The sequence below is a fragment of the Chlorocebus sabaeus genome, chromosome 14 (genome assembly GCF_047675955.1).
Source record: "Chlorocebus sabaeus isolate Y175 chromosome 14, mChlSab1.0.hap1, whole genome shotgun sequence".
In the NCBI taxonomy this organism is placed as follows: domain Eukaryota; kingdom Metazoa; phylum Chordata; class Mammalia; order Primates; family Cercopithecidae; genus Chlorocebus; species Chlorocebus sabaeus.
In genome coordinates this window covers 28,881,858-28,900,110 of record NC_132917.1, presented here as the reverse complement: position 1 = coordinate 28,900,110, position 18,253 = coordinate 28,881,858, and the positions used below count along the sequence as shown (strand labels likewise).

Below are 18,253 nucleotides of genomic sequence, written 5' to 3'. Positions count from 1 at the left end.
CCCAGAGGCCCAGAATTGTTGCCTTATAAGAAAAATGGGTCTTTGCAGATGTGATGAAGTTGAGGATCCTAGAGTGGGGCAGCTGTCCTGGATTATCTAGGTGGACCCTAAATGCCATCGCAAGTATCCATATGAGGGAGAAGGACCAGGAGATTTCATACACACAAAAGAAGAGGCAGTGTGAGCACAGAGGCCAAGACTGGAGATGCGGTCCCAACTCAAGGAGGTCCCGCAGCCACCAGAAGCCAGAAGAAGCAGGGAACAGAGTCTCCCCTAGAGCCTCTGGAGGGGACACAGCCCTGCTGACACCTTGATTTCAGTCCTGTGATACCAGTTTCAGAAGTCCGGCCTTCAGAACTCTCAGAGAATGAACTTATGTTGTTTTAAGCCACCAAGCATGTAGTTTTTTGTTTGTTTGTTTGTTTGTTTTTACAGCAGTTACAGAAAATTGCACCCAGTGAAACAAGCAAGCAAGCTGCCCACCAGCCAATGTCTTACACAGAACTTTCCAATGGCTTCTTAATGTCCCGGTCTTAAAATATGAACAGACAACCAAGAATCAACAAACACTTGAGAAAATATTCTAATCTGAAGAAAACAAACATATAAAAAGGAACTTGAAAGAAGAAACATGTAGAAAGTTTACGAAAACTTTTTTTAAAAACTATAATATCCTCCAAAAGATCAGAAAAACTATTGCAACCATAAATGGACAACAAAAGGTTATTTTAAACAATACTTTTAGGAGGATAAGGAAATCCAAGTGTGATAAGAGGCAGCCTCGAGATGGGTAGGGCTGCCCTGAAGCCTGTGTGGGCTGCGTGTTCTCACTTTCTTCCAAAGAGTATAGGGCTGGGGCAGACAGGAAAAAGAAACTTCACAGTGGAGAGACCTGACAAATACAACCTCAGCCAGGTGCTCAAAGTCCACCTCAACAGTGATAAGTCTAGGGGCCAAGCACAATGGCTTATGCCTGTAATCCTAGCTCTTTGGGAAGCCAAGGCAGGTGTCAGGAGTTCGAGACCAGCCTTGCCAACATGGTGAAACCCATCTCTACTAAAAATACAAAAATTAGCTGGGCATGGTGGTGGGCCCCTGTAATCCCAGCTACTCAGGAGGCTGAGGCAGGAGAAATGCTTGAACCTGGGAGGTGGAGGTTGTAGTGAACTGAGATTGTGCAATTTTACTGCAGCCTGGGCGACAAAAGCAAAACTCCATCTTAAATAATAATAATAATAATAATAACAACAACAAAAACAACAACAGGACTGGGTCGTGTTGCCAGTATGCACCCCTGATGTGATGAAAATGGTACTTCTTCCTCCCCATGTCCTATAACCACAGTCTAATCATGAGAAGAACAGACAAATCTCAGTTGAGGAATATTCCACAAAATCCCTGACCAGATCCTCAAACCTGTCAAGGTCATAAAAAGCAAGGAAAGTCGGAGATGTTGTCATAGTCAAGAGAAGCCTAAAGAAACAGGACATTGAATTCAATGTAATGCGATATCCTAGCGGGATTCTGGAATAGAAAAAGGACATTCAGTGAAAACTAAGGAAAGCTGAATAAAGTATGGGCTTCAGTCAATAATGCCTTAATTGTGGTTCATTAATTGTAACAACTGTATCATACTAATGTGATGCTAAAAGTAGCAGGAATCGAGTATGAGGTACAGGAGAACTCTGTATTCACAGTTTCTTCCAAGTTTGAACTGTTCTAAAAAACAAATCTTATTATTTAAAACTTTGATGACAGAAATGTAAAAGTAATGAAAAGGATGGAGTGTGAAGCTAAATAAACCTTCCAGAAAATAAACCAAAAAAGAAATGGGAAATATAGGAAAATATAAGAATTTTTTACTTAAAAAACTAAGGGGTATAAACCAAAAGGTCCAATTAGCTGACAAAATAGGAGTCCCAGAGAGAAGGAACAGAGGAAATGAAGAGAATAAAGACAGCAGAGAAATCATTCAAGATTTCCTAGCACAGGACATAAATTTCCAGAATGAAAGAATTCACCAAGTGCCAATCACCATGGATAAAAAGGGCACATCCTTGGCTGGGCACAGTGGCTCATGCCTGAAATTCCAGCACTTTGGGAGGCCAAGGTGGGGGGATCATGAGGTCAGGAGTTCGAGACCAGCCTGGCCAAGATGGTGAAACCCATCTCTACTAAAAATACAAAAATTAGCTGGGTGTGGTGGTGGGTGCCTGTAATCCCAGCTACTTGGGAGGCTGAGGCAGGAGAATTGCTTGAACCTGGGAGGCGGAGGTTGCAGTGAGTCGAGATCACTCTAGCCTCGGCAACAGAGCAAGACTCTGTCTCTCAGAAAAAAAAAAAAAAAAAAAAAAAAAAAAAGGCATATCCTCAGGCCAATGGTGATAAAGATCCTGCAAACTTCCATGAAGAAAAACTTAAAAATTAATAGTAAAAAATACTAGTGATAAAAGATAAGGAATCCAAATGGCATCAAATCACTTAACAGCACCACAGGAAACGTAAGAAGACAATGCATGAATGAACAACCTCCACATTTTGAAAGCCCGGTGCTGAGATCATGTCATAACACGATGTGTCCACGAGTGGCCAGAGCTGCCTTTCTGACCAGCGTCACATAATGAGAGCAAGAGCCTTTGTTGTTTTTACACCAGTGAGATTTGGTTTTAACGTAACCCAGTGGATCTCTAAGTGTGGTCCATCAGCACCACCTGGGAACTGCGAATCCTCAGCCCCCACCTCAGGCCTAATACAACAGAAACTCTAGGGGTGGGACTCCGCAATCTGTGTTTTAACAGATGATTCTGATATGATATGCAGTGAAGTTAGAGCACTAGCAACCCATGGGATCCAGAGACAGAGAATAACTTAAGCAATTAAGTAATTGTCCCGAACACATGCACATCCCGTGACCCAACCCTCCTATTTTTAAGTATTAGAGAGAAGATGACACAAATAGACTTGGGCGCTGGATGTTCACTTGCAACATTGTTTACAATCGAGAAAAAGCAAAACAAAAATAAAAACAAAACCCAACCCAACTACCCCTCAACTAGGAGATGGAAAAATTAACTGTGGTTTACTTATATCATGGAAAACTATTCAGCAGTATAAAAGAACACACTAAACCTACATGTATCAACATAGATAAATCTCAAAAACAGTGTTCAGTGGGGAAAAAGCAAATTACAAAAAGGAGTAGGATATCATTTATGTATAACTTTACAATGTAAAAAATGTCTATAATACAGAGTATTGTTCGTGCTTTTAGGCATTGTTTAAAAATGTGAAACATACAAGGGTAGGATACAGTCTAACTTCAGGGGAGCGGAGAGAGGGAGGTGGGGTCTTCCTGTCTTTTAAGTCTTCATAAAGAAAGGGAGAGCTGACACAAATAAGGCAAAAGATTAACATCTAGATACATAGATACTCTGGTTCTTTTTAAAGTTTTGACTGTTTCACAATTGGAATGCTTAAACAAATTACATAGCTGCAGGGATTGGGAAGTGCTCTAAGACAATCAGGCAGAAGGAGGAGGAGCTGGGGGATTTTTGGCAAAGGTGGGCGGGGGGAAGCTCCTCACAGGAGGTAACTTCAATACCTGAAAAACAGAAAGGGCAGGCCTTGGAAAGATCTGGGAAAAGGGCTTTCCAGACTGCAGGAAAAGCCAGTGTGAACAGCCAGAGGCAGGAATGAGCCTAGCTTGCTTGCTGAGAAATTAAATCAAGTCCTGATGGTCGGAGCTAAGGGAGCCCAGGGCCAATAGGGGTGGAAGAGATGGGTCACAACACAGACGGCCTTGGAGCTCAGATGAGGGGATGTGGATTTTATTCTAAACACCATGGGATGCCAGTTGAAGGGTTGTAAGCAGGAGTGTGATATGATCTTTGCTTTTTTAAAAAAAAATCCCTCTGCCATTGAATTTACACTAGAGGCGGGTAGGTGAAGAAGGAAACCAGTTAAGAAAATCCTGCACATTGCTAGCTGAGAGAAAGAGAGGAGTGGTGTGGCTTGGTGGTGGCAGTGGAGGTAGTGCAAAGTAGTCAGATTGAAGACTTTTATTTTTTTTTGAGACAGAGTCTCGTTCTGTCACCTAAGCTGGAGTACAGTGGCGCCATCTCAGCTCACTGCAACCCCCGCCTCCTGGGTTGAAACAATCCTCTCACCTCAGCCTCCCAAGTAGCTGGGATTACAGGCTTGTGCTACCACACCCAGCTAATTTTTGTATTTTTAGTAGAGACGGAGTTTCACCATGTTGGCCAGGCTGGTCTCAAACTCCTGACCTCAAGTGATCCGCCCACCTCGGCCTCCCAAAGTGCTGAGATTACAGGCGTGAGCCACAGCGCCCAGCCTCAAGATCTATCTTGAACGTAGAGTTAACAGGACTGCTGACTGTTGGATGGGAAGTGGAGGGGTGTGGGATAACGGAGTCAAGGACAACTCCTGGGTTTTGGGCTTGAACAAATGCGTAACCAGAGGTGCTGCTGAGTTGGGAAAGAATGGAGAAGGAGATGGTGTGGGTTCAGAAGGAGTTCCGTTTGGGCATGTTAAATTTGAGTTGCCTATTAACATAGGCCAGTGAAGCTAATGAGTGGGCATCTGATAGATGAAACTGAAGCTCAAAGAACTGCGTGAGATCTTGGAATCTGCTGGATGGACATTTAAAGATATTAATTTTTGGCTCCCACTTTTCCTAAGAGCATACCCTCTATCACACCTGGAGACCATCTTCCACAATGGCTTTTTTTCTTTAATCATAACCTCCTTTCAGGTTATGATTAAGGAGAAAAATGTGGCTTTTAAAGGCTGACACAGAGCAGCTTGTTATTTTAAAATCTTTTATCAGATTGTTATCTTCATTGATTCAAATGTTTAACAGTTTAATCAGCAATGATGTATGCTATTTCTATCATTTCAGGCAGAGCAAGTTTAATACAAAAAGAAAGTGAAGTTTTAAATGTGTATATATATATATATATGTATCTATTTCTCTTTATTTGATTTTAAATGCTCTGGTGCAAAGCTTTGGACTTTGTCACTCCTTTTAGGGCAGGCTTATAGGTGATGAAAGAACCATCTGGCATACAAAATATAGATTTGCCCTATCTGTAGGGTTTCTAGATAAAATACAAAATGGCCAGTGAAACTGAATTTCAGATGCACAGCAAATAGTTTTTTAGTATAAATATTGGAGCATACATATACTAAAAAAACTATTTGTTGCTTATCTGGAACTCAAATTTAACTAGGTATCTGGTATTGTTATTTGCAAATAGGACAATCCTACTTGTTCGAAATTATCAAAGTTCTATGACCAATACTACTTATTGCTCCCTTGAACTCTAAGAAAATAAATATCCATGTGCAGTTCTATTAGTGCTCTCAAAGGATGCTATAACCTGTATCTATCTAGAAAAGCGGAAAACATACAGCTGTAATTCTTTAGGCCTTATTGCCAGTTTCTTGCTCATTTGATTTTGCCTAGTTAGTTTTGCCTTGAAGGGAAGTAAGATCGCCAAACAGAAAGGAAGAATATACGTGCCAGGCAATTTGTAGGTAGCAAAATCAAGAGATCTAATAATGTATTCCAGTCTGTCTCAGATTAGTTGTGTAATAACCTCTGCTTCAACCTTCTCACCTGAAAAATAGGGAAAATATCTTTGCCCAATCCTTCTCAAAACAGTCTTTGAAATTTCACACAGATGATGACAATAAAAGCACCCCACGTTTCTTAGAAGATGGAGGAACTATTTTCCTCTACAATTTTTGTGGTAATATTTGCTAACCTCAGAAAACTACAGTCAGACACTAAAAGATAGTCTTTGTCAAAAAGCTAATCATTAGAGTAGTGGTTTAAAGTTTTAATCAAAATATCAAAGGTGATTCTTTTAGAACACGAAGAATTCATCTCATAAAGCTTTTAAAACAACAAATGAGAAATATTTTTTAAAGAGAAATAGACAAAAATGCCTTATCAGATATTAAGACAAATACACAAAAAGTAAAACAGAATGGCATCAATGCAAGATGCAGACAAATAGATGAAGTGAAAATATCGCCAGAAACAGACCTGTTTTTAATCGCGAGTCAATGGGTAAGGAGGAAATTATCTTATGCATAGTGTTAGAAGAGTAATTATTTGAAAAGCAAATCAATTTAGGTCCTTACCTCACACTAGACACCAAATTAAATTCCAACTAGATTTAAGAAGAGAGGAAAAACAAACACAACTAGAAGAAGATAGCAAATATTTATCTAATCTTTGGCGAAGGGAAGATTGTATAACTATAAAGTAAAGGAAATCATGGCATTAAAAAAATAGGTTTGACTATCTCAAAATAAAAATCTTTGGTATGCTAAAAAGTAGCATTAGAAAGTAACTAAGGCCAGGTGCGGTGTTTCACACCTGTAATCCCAGCACTTTGGAGGCTGAGGTGGGAGGATCACCTGCGGTCAGGAGTTCGAGACCAGCCTGGCCAACATGGTGAAACCCTGTCTCTACTAAAAATACAAAAATTAGCTAGGCGTTGTGGTGGGCACCTGTAATCCCAGCTACTTGGGAGGCTGAGGCAGGCAATCAACTTGAACCTGGAAGGTGGAGGTTGCAGTGAGCCGAGATGGCGCCACTGCACTCCAGCCTGAGTAACAGCAAGACTACATCTCCAAAAAAAAAAAAGAAGAAGAAAAAAGAAAGAAATTAATAAAAGCATTTGAATTTTTTATAAAAGGTTAACATCTCTGACATACAAAGAATGCCTACAAATCAAAAAGAAAATTGATAGATACCATAAAAATGAGCAATTCATAGGAAAAAAGTGAAATGAATTAATAAACACTTGGGAAAACATCCAACCATGTTAATTATCAAGTCAATAAACATAATTTAAAATATTCTACCATTTTTTGCCTTAAAATCAGCAAAAGTTGTTGTTATTAAGAATACTCAATGCTGGTGAGTGTGTCTACCACGCTTTTACATGGTGCTGGTAGATGAACAGAATAACACATTTGGAAACCAAATAGTATGTATCAAGAATTTGTCAACATTCATATTCTTTTGATCTATTTATTTTACTAGAACTATCCTACATTTTAATTCAGTAACCACCCTGAATTACTAGATTATCCTATCTGGATTCAAGACCTATCTTGAAAGTAGAGTTAAGAGGACTGCTGACTGTTGGATGGGAAGTGGAGGAGTGTGGGAGAATGGAATCAAGGACGACTCTTAGGTTTTGGGCTTGAACGTATAACCAGAGATGCTGCTGAGTTGGAAAAGAATGAAGGAGGAGATGGTGTGTGTACAGAAAGAGTTCCATTTGGGCATGTTAAATTTGAGTTGCCTATTAAAATAGGCCAGTGAAGTTGATGAGTGGGCATCTGATAGATGGAACTGAAGCTCAGAGAACTGCAAGAGACTATGGAATCAGCTGGCTGTACTTCCTAATCTAGTAATTCAGAGCCTTTATCTTAAAATCTTCCCTTTAAAAAATGCACAAAGATGTTCATCATAGTATTTTAAATATTTTGAAAACTGAAAACAATGTGGAAATAAGGCAAACCAACTACTCAATGGAATGTTTTATAGCCATTAGCCATTCCGAATGTTATTTATAATATGTGCTGGCATGGAAAATATTTATGCTATAATGAAATGTGCGGAAAAATCAAGGTCCAAAATTGCATATTGAATATAACTGTGACTAAGTGGAAAAAAAATCTCAGCACAGAAACGACTTACACATTAACAGTGGTTGTCTTTTAAGGGAGCATCACGTGTAGTATTTTCTTATTTTTAAAAGTTTTCTACGTTTTAAGAGTTCTCTATTATGGCCAAGGGTATAATGAAACAAAAAAAAGGGTTGAAATTGTATGTCTGTGTGCCTGTGTGAGTGTGTGAGTGAATGTGGGTGGGTGTGTCTATATCCATCTCCATGTCCTGTGTCCCATGCCCAGGTCCTTTGGAGTGCTGCTGTGGGAAATCTTTTCTCTCGGATATATGCCATATCCCAGCAAAAGCAACCAGGAAGTTCTGGAGTTCGTCACCAGTGGAGGCCGGATGGACCCACCCAAGAACTGCCCTGGGCCTGTGTATGACTCTCTTAGGAACTTTTCTACTAGTAGTTACTAAGCAGTTTTTCTTTTCAAAAAATATCCAGAGTCACATATGCTTCTTTAAGATGAAGGGGTAGATAGCTGCCCTCCCTTTAATATGCCCCAAGATGGAAATGTGACTGCGACTTCAATGAGATGGGTGGGTCTCCCAGGCCCTCAAAAGCAATGATGCCATCCCAGAAAAAGTGTCCATTGTCTGGCTACAGGCTGTGGACTCTCCCGTGTGGCCCAGGCCCTGCTGCCGTACACCGTATGTCCGTGTCTACTTTAAAGATTTCCATTCCCTGCAATGTCTGCTGCCCTGCCTGGCACCCCTCACTTCCTTCCCACAAGCAACGCAGATGGGAAATGTAATTGGAATATTCTGTCCCCGAAGTGGCTTTAATTCAGGAATGGAATGAGAGCAGCCGTAGTTAACGTAAACATCAGGATGTCTGTGTTAGATACCTTTACACCTGCACACTCTTCCTTGACCAATCAGCAGGGGGCAGCATAGGCCAAGTACATGGGGCCTAGATGCGTTCCCACCCTCAACATATTCATTCCAACCCTGGGGCTGGAAGAAAATATATTTTTCATTGTTGTGCTTCTCCTGATTTTAATTAATGTGCTTCTTCTTTTAGATACCGGATAATGACTCAGTGCTGGCAACATCAGCCTGAAGACAGGCCCAACTTTGCCATCATTTTGGAGAGAATTGAATACTGCACCCAGGTAGAAACATTTTCTTCCCTTGATCAACATTTACTCTATACGGAAAAGTCTTAAAGATGGCAAATACCGAAATATGAAATAGGTCAAGCCAGAGTATAAGATTTATGATCACAATAGTGAAAATTAATTTTGTCTAAAATGGAATGACTAGTGTCTCCATTTGCCCATTTTGTAAAATATAATACTAGTAAATTCACCAGCACACAGCACAGTGCCAGACGCGCAGTAAGACTGGGGAATCAATCCAGTCCACAAGAATTTACCAAGTCCCTACTGGGGACCTAATGTTTTATTAGCCAGAATTGAAGCTTCACAGATGTATGGAACACATCTGCTCGCAAATAGTTTAGAGCCTGGCTGCAGAAATAACAACATGTGAAATAATTAAATGCATATAATTGATACATTATATGTCCAACTATGTATGTCAGGAGGATTAAGGGAATGAAATTTCAAAGTAATCTGAAGAAATTTTGACATCATCAATAATACTTGTGTATCATTCATACTGTACAAATCACTTTTTGTGTATTTTGTTTTATCCTTATTGAGGAATGTAAAATATCCCCACCTTATAGATGAGGAGTTAAGGCCTGAAGAGTTTGTCTAAGTCAGACATTTTTCTAGCAATCCTGTGGGTTCCTCTATAGATCCCTCTCCCATTCCCTCAGTAATGATTTGAAATTTTTGCTTCTCTCCCTCATTTTCAGCAGACAGCTATGCTTCCTCCCTCACCAAGAGGGTGGAGATTATCATATGAGAATGACCTCGTTTTCTCCCTGTCTCTGATACAAACTTCTCTGCCTCTGCCGCCATTCCTCACCACCCTCCTTCCCATCTCTCCTTAAAAGGCCAGCCTTGCCGCCAGTATCACCAGTTGCCCGCTCAGGGCTTTGTTCTGTCCAATGATCTCCTCTTCCCTGTGTTCACTTTCTTTCCCTCCCTCTTGGCTCTCATTCTGCCAGGATATCTAATTCTGAGAATATTTTAGAAGAGTCAATAAGCCACTATTTATTTATTTTATTTTAATTTTGGGGACAGTCTTGCTCTGTTGCCCAGGCTGGAGTGCAGTGGTGCCATCTTGGCTCACTGCAGCCTCCACCTCCTGGGTTCAAGCGATTCTTCTGCCTCAGCCTCCTGAGTAACCAGGATTACAGGGGTGTGTCACCAGACTCGGCTAATTTTTTTGTATTTTTAGTAGAGATGGGGTTTCCCTATGTTGGCTAGGCTGGTCTCCAACTCCTGACCTCATGATCCGCCTACCTTGCCCTCCCAAAGTGCTGTGATTACAGGTATGAGCCACTGTGTCTGGACTAAATTGTTGCTTTTGTTTTGAGTGAATACAAAATGAGTATTTTTGAGTCAGTATTTTATGTTCTTTTATTTTTATTTTTTATTTTTTATTTTTTTTGAGACAGAGTCTCACCCTGTCACCCAGGCTGGAGTGCAGTGGTACAATCTCTGTTCACTGCAGCCTCCACCTCCTGGGTTCAAGGATTCTCCTGCCTCAGCCTCCTGAGTAACCAGGATTGCAGGCGTGTGTCACCACACTTGGCTTTTTTTTTTTTTTTTTTTTTTTTTTGTATTTTTAGTAGAGACGGGGTTTCTCCATGTTGGTCAGGCTGGTCTCAAACTCCTGACCTCATAATCCACCCACCTCGGCCTCCCAAAGTGCTGGGATTGCAAGTGTGACCCATCGTGCCCGGCCTACCCACTATTTCTTTAAATCCCCTCCTCTTCACTGTGACTAAAGACAGACATTTTTTTCAAACTGTAGTCATTTTCCAGCCTCACTACTCCATCCTCTTACTCCTTTCAGCTCAGGTGGGTGAACTGGCATTTTTATCTATACAGACTTCCTATGTCAAGTTATTGGGGGTTCTTTCAGAGAACTTTGTTTAATGACTTTAGGTTATTTTGTTGTAATATGAATGGAATACATCCACTTAAACATACATACCTTCTTAGGAGTATTTTTCTCAATAGTCTATAATATCCCTCTTAAAAGCAGGCAGTCTTTTTTATTTTTTTTTTTAGGTTGTATATCTTTTTTTTTTTTTTTTTAGTTATACTTTAAGTTCTAGGGTACATGTGCACAACGTGCAGGTTTCTTACATATGTATACATGTGCCATGTTGGTGTCCTGCACCCATTAACTCCTAATTTACATTAGGTATATCTCCTAATGCTATCCCTCCCCCCTACCCCCTCCCCACAATAGGACCCGGTGTGTGATGTTCCCCTTCCTGTGTCCAAATGATCTCATTGTTCAATTCCCACCTATCAGTGAGAACATGCGGTATTTGGTTTTCTGTTCTTGTGATAGTTTGCTGAGAATGATGGTTTCCAGCTGCATCCATGTCCCTACAAAGGACACGAACTCATCCTTTTTTATGGCTGCATAGTATTCCATGGTGTACATGTGCCACATTTTCTTAATCCAGTCTGTCACTGATGGACATTTGGGTTGATTCCAAGTCTTTGCTATTGTGAATAGTGCCGCAATAAACATACGTGTGCATGTGCCTTTATAGCGGCATGACTTATAATCCTTTGGGTATATACCCAGTAATGGGATGGCTGGGTCAAATGGTATTTCTCGTTCTAGATCCTTGAGGAATTGCCACACTGTCTTCCACAATGGTTGAACTAGTTTACAGTCCCACCAACAGTGTAAAAGTGTTCCTATTTCTTCACATCCTCTCCAGCACCTGTTGTTTCCTGATTTTTTAATGATCGCCATTCTAACTGGTGTAAGATGGTATCTCATTGTGGTTTTGATTTGCATTTCTCTGATGGCAAGTGATGATGAGCATTTTTTCATGTGTCTGTTGGCTGTATGAATGTGTTCTTTTGAGAAGTGTCTGTTCATATCCTTTGCCCACTTTTTGATAGGGTTGGTTTTTTCTTGTAAATTTGATTGAGTTTTTTATAGGTTCTGGATATTAGCCCTTTGTCAGATGAGTAGATTGCAAAAATTTTCTCCCATTCTGTAGGTTGTCTGTTCACTCTGATGGTGGTTTCTTTTGCTGTGCAGAAACTCTTTAATTAGATCTCATTTGTCAATTTTGGCTTTTGTTGCCATTGCTTTTAGTGTTTTAGACATAAAGTCCTTGCCCATGCCTATGTCCTGAATGGTATTACCTAGGTTTTCTTCTAGGGTTTTTATGGTTTTAGATCTAACATTTGAGTCTCTAATCCATCTTGAATTAATTCTAGGGTTTTTATGGTTTTAGATCTAACATTTAAGTCTCTAATCCATCTTGAATTAATTCCCGTATAAGGAGTAAGGAAAGGATCCAGTTTCAGCTTTCTACTTATGGCTAGCCAATTTTCCCAGCACCATTTATTAAATAGGGAATCCTTTCCCCATTTCTTGTTTCTCTCAGGTTTGTCAAAGATCAGATGGCTGTAGATGTGTGGTATTATTTCTGAGGGCTCTTTTCTGTTCCATTGGTCTACATCTCTGTTTTGGTACCAGTTCCATGCTGTTTTGGTTACTGTAGCCTTGTAGTATAGTTTGAAGTCAGGTAGCATGATGCCTCCAGCTTTGTTCTTTTGGCTTAGGATTGTCTTGGCAATGCAGGGTCTTTGTTGGTTCCATATGAACTTTAAAGCAGTTTTTTCCAATTCTGTGAAGAAAGTCATTGGCAGCTTGATGGGGATGGCATTGAATCTATAAATTACCTTGGGCAGTATGGCCATTTTCACAATATTGATTCTTCCTATCCATGAGCATGGTATGTTCTTCCATTTGTTTGTGTCCTCTTTTATTTCACTGAGCAGTGGTTTGTAGTTCTCCTTGAAGAGGTCCTTTACATCTCTTGTAAGTTGGATTCCTAGGTATTTTATTCTCTTTGAAGCTATTGTGAATGGGAGTTCATTCATGATTTGGCTCTCTGTTTGTCTGTTACTGGTGTATAAGAATGCTTGTGATTTTTGCACATTGATTTTGTATCCTGAGACTTTGCTGAAGTTGTTTAACAGCTTAAGGAGATTTTGGGCTGAGAGGATGGGGTTTTCTAAATATACAGTCATGTCATCTGCAAACAGGGACAATTTGACTTCTTCTTTTCCTAACTGAATATCCTTTATTTATTTCTTTTGCCTGATTGCCCTAGCCAGAAGTTCCAACACTATGTTGAATAGGAGTGGTGAGAGAGGGCATCCCTGTCTTGTGCCAGATTTCAAAGGGAATGCTTCCAGTTTTTGCCCATTCAGTATGATATGGCTGTGGGTTTGTCATAAATAGCTCTTATTATTTTGAGATACGTTCCATCAATACCAAATTTATTGAGAGTTTTTAGCATGAAGGGCTGTTGAATTTTGTCAAAGGCCTTTTCTGCATCTATTGAGATAATCATGTGGTTTTTGTCTTTGGTTCTGTTTATATGCTGGATTACGTTTATTGATTTGCATATGTTGAACCAGCCTTGCATCCCAGGGATGAAGCCCACTTGATCATGGTGGATAAGCTTTTTGATGTGCTGCTGGATTTGGTTTGCCAGTATTTTATTGAGGATTTTTGTATCGATGTTCATCAGGGATATTGGTCTAAAATTCTCTTTTTTTGTTGTATCTCTGTCAGGCTTTGATATCAGGATGATGTTGGCCTCATAAAATGAGTTAGGGAGGATTCCCTCTTTTTCTATTGATTGGAATAGTTTCAGAAGGAATGGTACCAGCTCCTCGTTGTACCTCTGGTAGCATTCGGCTGTGAATCCATCTGGTCCTGGACTTTTTTTGGTTGGTAGGCTATTATTGCCTCAATTTCAGAGCCTGCTATTGGTCTATTCAGGGATTCAACTTCTTCCTGGTTTAGTCTTGGGAGAGTGTAAGTGTCCAGGAAATTATCCATTTCTTCTAGGTTTTCTAGTTTATTTGCATAGAGATGTTTATAGTATTCTCTGATGGTAGTTTGTATTTCTGTCGGATTGGTGGTGATATCTCCTTTATCATTTTTTATTATGTCTATTTGATTCTTCTCTCTTTTCTTCTTTATTAGTCTTGCTAGTGGTCTATCAATTTTGTTGATCGTTTCAAAAAACCAGCTCCTGGATTCACTGATTTTTTGGAGGGTTTTTTGTGTCTCTATCTCCTTCAGTTCTGCTCTGATATTAGTTATTTCTTGCCTTCTGCTAGCTTTTGAATGTGTTTGCTCTTGCTTCCCTAGTTCTTTTAATTGTGATGCTAGGGTGTCAATTTTAGATCTTTCCTGCTTTCTCTTGTGGGCATTTAGTGCTATAAATTTCCCTCTACACACTGCTTTAAATGTGTCCCAGAGATTCTGGTATGTTGTATCTTTGTTCTCATTGGTTTCAAAGAACATCTTTATTTCTGTCTTCATTTCATTATGTACCCAGTAGTCATTCAGGAGCAGGTTGTTCATTTTCCATGTACTTGTGCGGTTTTGATTGAGTTTCTTAGTCCTGAGTTCTAGTTTGATTGCACTGTGGTCTGAGAGACAGTTTGTTATAATTTCTGTTATTTTACATTTGCTGAGGAGTGCTTTACTTCCAACTGTGTGGTCAATTTTGGAATAAGTGCAATGTGGTGCTGAGAAGAATGTATATTCTGTTGATTTGGGATGGAGAGTTCTGTAGATGTCTATTAGGTCTGCTTGGTGCAGAGTTAAGTTCAATTCCTGGATATCCTTGTTGACTTTCTGTCTCATTGATGTTGACAGTGGGGTGTTAAAGTCTCCCATTATTATTGTATGGGAGTCTAAGTCTTTTTGTAAGTCTCAAAGGACTTGCTTTATGAATCTGGGTGCTCCTGTATTGGGTGCATATATGTTTAGGATAGTTAGCTCTTCCTGATGAATTGATCCCTTTACCATTATGTAATGGCCTTATCTCTTTTGATCTTTGATGGTCTAAAGTCTGTTTTATCAGAGACTGGGATTGCAACCCCTGCTTTTGTTTTCCATTTGCTTGGTAGATCTTCCTCCATCCCTTTATTTTGAGCCTATGTGTGTCTCTGCATGTGAGATGAGTCTCCTGAATACAGCAAACTGATGGGTCTTGACTCTTTATCTAATTTGCCAGTCTGTGTCTTTTAATTGGACCACTTAGTCCATTTACATTTAAGGTTAATATTGTTATGTGTGAACTTGATCCTGTCATTATGATATTAGCTGGTTATTTTGCTCACTAGTTGATGCAGTTTCTTCCTAGCATCGATGGACTTTATATTTTGACATGTTTTTGCAATGGCTGGTACCTGTTATTCTTTTCCATGTTTAGTGCTTCCTTCAGGATCTCTTGTAGGGCAGGCCTGGTGGTGACAAAATCTCTAAGCATTTGCTTGTCTGTAAAGGATTTTATTTCTCCTTCACTTATGAAACTTAGTTTGGCTGGATATGAAATTCTGGGTTGAAAATTCTTTTCTTTGAGAATGTTGAATATTGGCCCCCACTCTCTTCTGGCTTGGAGAGTTTCTGCCAAGAGATCTGCTGTTAGTCTGATGGGCTTCCCTTTGTGTGTAACCCGACCTTTCTCTCTGGCTGCCCTTAACATTTTTTCCTTCATTCCAACTTTGGTGAATCTGACAATTATGTGTCTTGGAGTTGCTCTTCTCGAGGAGTATCTTTGTGGCATTCTCTGTATTTCCTGAATTTGAATGTTGGCCTGCCCTACTAGGTTGGGGAAGTTCTCCTGGATGATATCCTGCAGAGTGTTTTCCAACTTGGTTCCATTTTCCCCCTCACTTTCAGGCACACCAATCAGACATAGATTGGGTCTTTTCACATAATCTCGTATTTCTTGGAGGCTTTGTTCATTTCTTTTTACTCTTCTTTCTCTACACTTCTCACTTCATTTCATTCATTTGATCTTCAATCGCTGATACTCTTTCTTCCAGTTGATTGAGTCGGTTACTGAAGCTTGTGCATTTGTCATGTAGTTCTCGTGTTATGGTTTTCATCTCTATGAGTTCTTTTAAGGACTTCTCTACATTGGTTATTCTAGTTAGCCATTTGTCAAATCTTTTTTCAAGGTTTTTAGTTTCTTTGGGCTGGTTACGTAGTTCCTCCTTTACCTCTGAGAAGTTTGATCAACTGAAGCCTTCTTCTCTCGACTCGTCAGAGTCATTCTCCATCCAGTTTTGTTCCGTTGCTGGCAATGAGCTCCGTTCCTTTGGAGGGGGAGATGCGCTCTGATTTTTTGAATTTCCAGCTTTTCTGCACTGCTTTTTCCCCATCTTTGTGGTTTTGTCTGCCTTTGGTCTTTGATGATGGTGATGTACTGATGGGGTTTTGGTGTGGGTGTCCTTTCTGTTTGTTAGTTTTCCTTCTAACAGTCAGGACCCTCAGCTGTAGGTCTGTTGGAGTTTGCCTGAGGTCCACTCCAGACCCTGTTTGCCTGGGTATCAGCAGTGGAGGCTGCAGAAGATAGAATATTGCTGCACAGTGACAGTTGCTGTCTGATTCTTGCTCTGGAAGCTTCATCTCAGGGGTGTACCCTGCCATGTGAGGTGTCAGTCTGCACCTAGTGGGGGATGTCTCCCAGTTAGGCTACTCAGGGGTCAGGGACCCACTTGAGCAGGCAGTCTGTCCATTCTCAGATCTCAGACTCTGTGCTGGGAGATCCACTGCTCTCTTCAAAGCTGTCAGACGGGGGCATTTACCTCTGCCGAGGTTTCTGCTGCTTTTTGTTTAGCTATGACCTGTCCCCAGAGGAGGAGTCTACAGAGGCAGGCAGGCCTTGAGCTGTGGTGGGCTCCACCCAATTCGAGCTTCCCGGTGGCTTTACCTACTTAAGCCTCAGCAATGGTGGGCGCCCCTCCCCCAGCCTTGCTGCCGCCTTGCAGTTAGATCTCAGACTGCTGTGCTAGCAATGAAGGAGGCTCTGTGGGCACTGGACCCTCTGGGCCAGGTGTGGGATATAATCTCCTGGTGTGCCGTTTGCTAAGACCCTTGGTAAAGCACAGTATTAGGGTGGGAGTTACCTGATTTTCCAGGTGTTGTGCATCTCAATTTCCTTTGGCTAGGAGAAGGAATTCCCTTCCCCCTTGTGCTTCCCAGGTGAGGCAATGCCTCGCCTTGCTTCAGCTCTCGCTGGTCAGGCTGCACCCACGGACCAGCGCCAACTGTCCGACACGACCCAGTGAGATGAACCCGGTACCTCAATTGAAAATGTAGAAATCACCTGTCTTCTGTGTCACTCACGCTGGGAGTTGGAGCTGTTCCTATTTGGCCATCTCGGGCACACCCCCCCCCAAAAGCAGGCAGTTTTACACAAGCATATTTAAAATGATTCACTATGGAAATTACTAAAAAACAGGGAACTAAAGAATGTTTGAATGAGTCAAAGGTAGTTACTTTTTAGTTTTGAACTCTTTTAATATGAACACTCGTGTTTTTCTGTTACTCAGGTAACAACGGTCTTTTCTCAATTTGCATATTAATGAATTTCTCCAAATTTAATTTTTCTTCCACAAATTTTCCCTAATCTATTACTGTGAAAATGATCTAGCACAAACTTGTTTTTGTGAATGGTTTTCCTCACAGCACTTCAGCATTTCCAGGGTTGCGCAAAGGGTCCCTCACATCCAGACTAAAGAACCCCTGTAAGCTGGGTGCAGAGGCTCATGCCTGCAATCCCAGCACTCTGGGAGGCCGAGGCGGGTGCCTCACCTGAGGTCAGGAGTTCGACACCAGCCTGGCCAACATGGTGAAACCTTGTCTCTACTGAAAATACAAAAATTAGCCAGGGGGTGGGGTACATGCCTGTAATCCCAGCTACTTAGGAGGCTGAGGCAGGAGAATGGCTTGAACCCACGAGGCAGAGGTTACAGTGAACCAGGATTGAGCCATGGCACTCCAGCCTGGGCGACTAAGCAAGACTATCTCTAAAAAACAAAAACAACAACAAAACATGCATTGTGGTACCTGCACATGTGACGATGTGGCACACGAAAATTTATAATCAAGTGTAAAGTAACAAGATAGAAATGGAAAGCAGCTAGGAAGAGATCAAAAAATAAACCCTGTAGGCCAACATGGCACCTGTCTCCTCTCCTCCTTCCCCCAGCCACCACCCCCACATCACTATTGAAGTTAAACACATAAGATTTTTTTTTTTTCCAGTTGGAACAATTTTAGTGGAACCAGACTGAATAATACAAATAATAATTTTAATGTTTTTTTTAAAAATCCACTAATCTTTAAAAATTGGCCAAAGTCCCCTCCTCTGCAAAGCTTTTCCTGCTCCACTCTGTCCCAAGCACCCATACACACTTCCATTATAGCGCTTACCCTCTAAGGTCTTTGAGGATAAGGATGACTTCCCATTCATTTAATATGCCCCAGTGCCTATAAGTTACTATATTCTCAATAAATACTGGTTTCTTCATCTGCAGAATATGTTTAAATATCATCTCTAAGGTATCTTCTAGAGCCAACATTTTTTGTGTCTGAGTCAAA

General features: G+C 40.7%; 1 protein-coding gene across 2 annotated transcripts in view; it reads left to right on the top strand.

Moving 5' to 3' along the window:
• Positions 1–18,253, top strand: part of ALK (ALK receptor tyrosine kinase) — a 751,958-nt gene that overhangs the window by 732,515 nt on the left and 1,190 nt on the right. For both annotated transcript variants that reach the window (XM_007971055.3, XM_073022891.1), the window contains 2 exons: positions 7,957–8,091; positions 8,739–8,829. In XM_007971055.3, the coding sequence (XP_007969246.3) occupies positions 7,957–8,091; positions 8,739–8,829 (226 nt within the window). The remainder of the gene's footprint in view (positions 1–7,956; positions 8,092–8,738; positions 8,830–18,253) is intronic.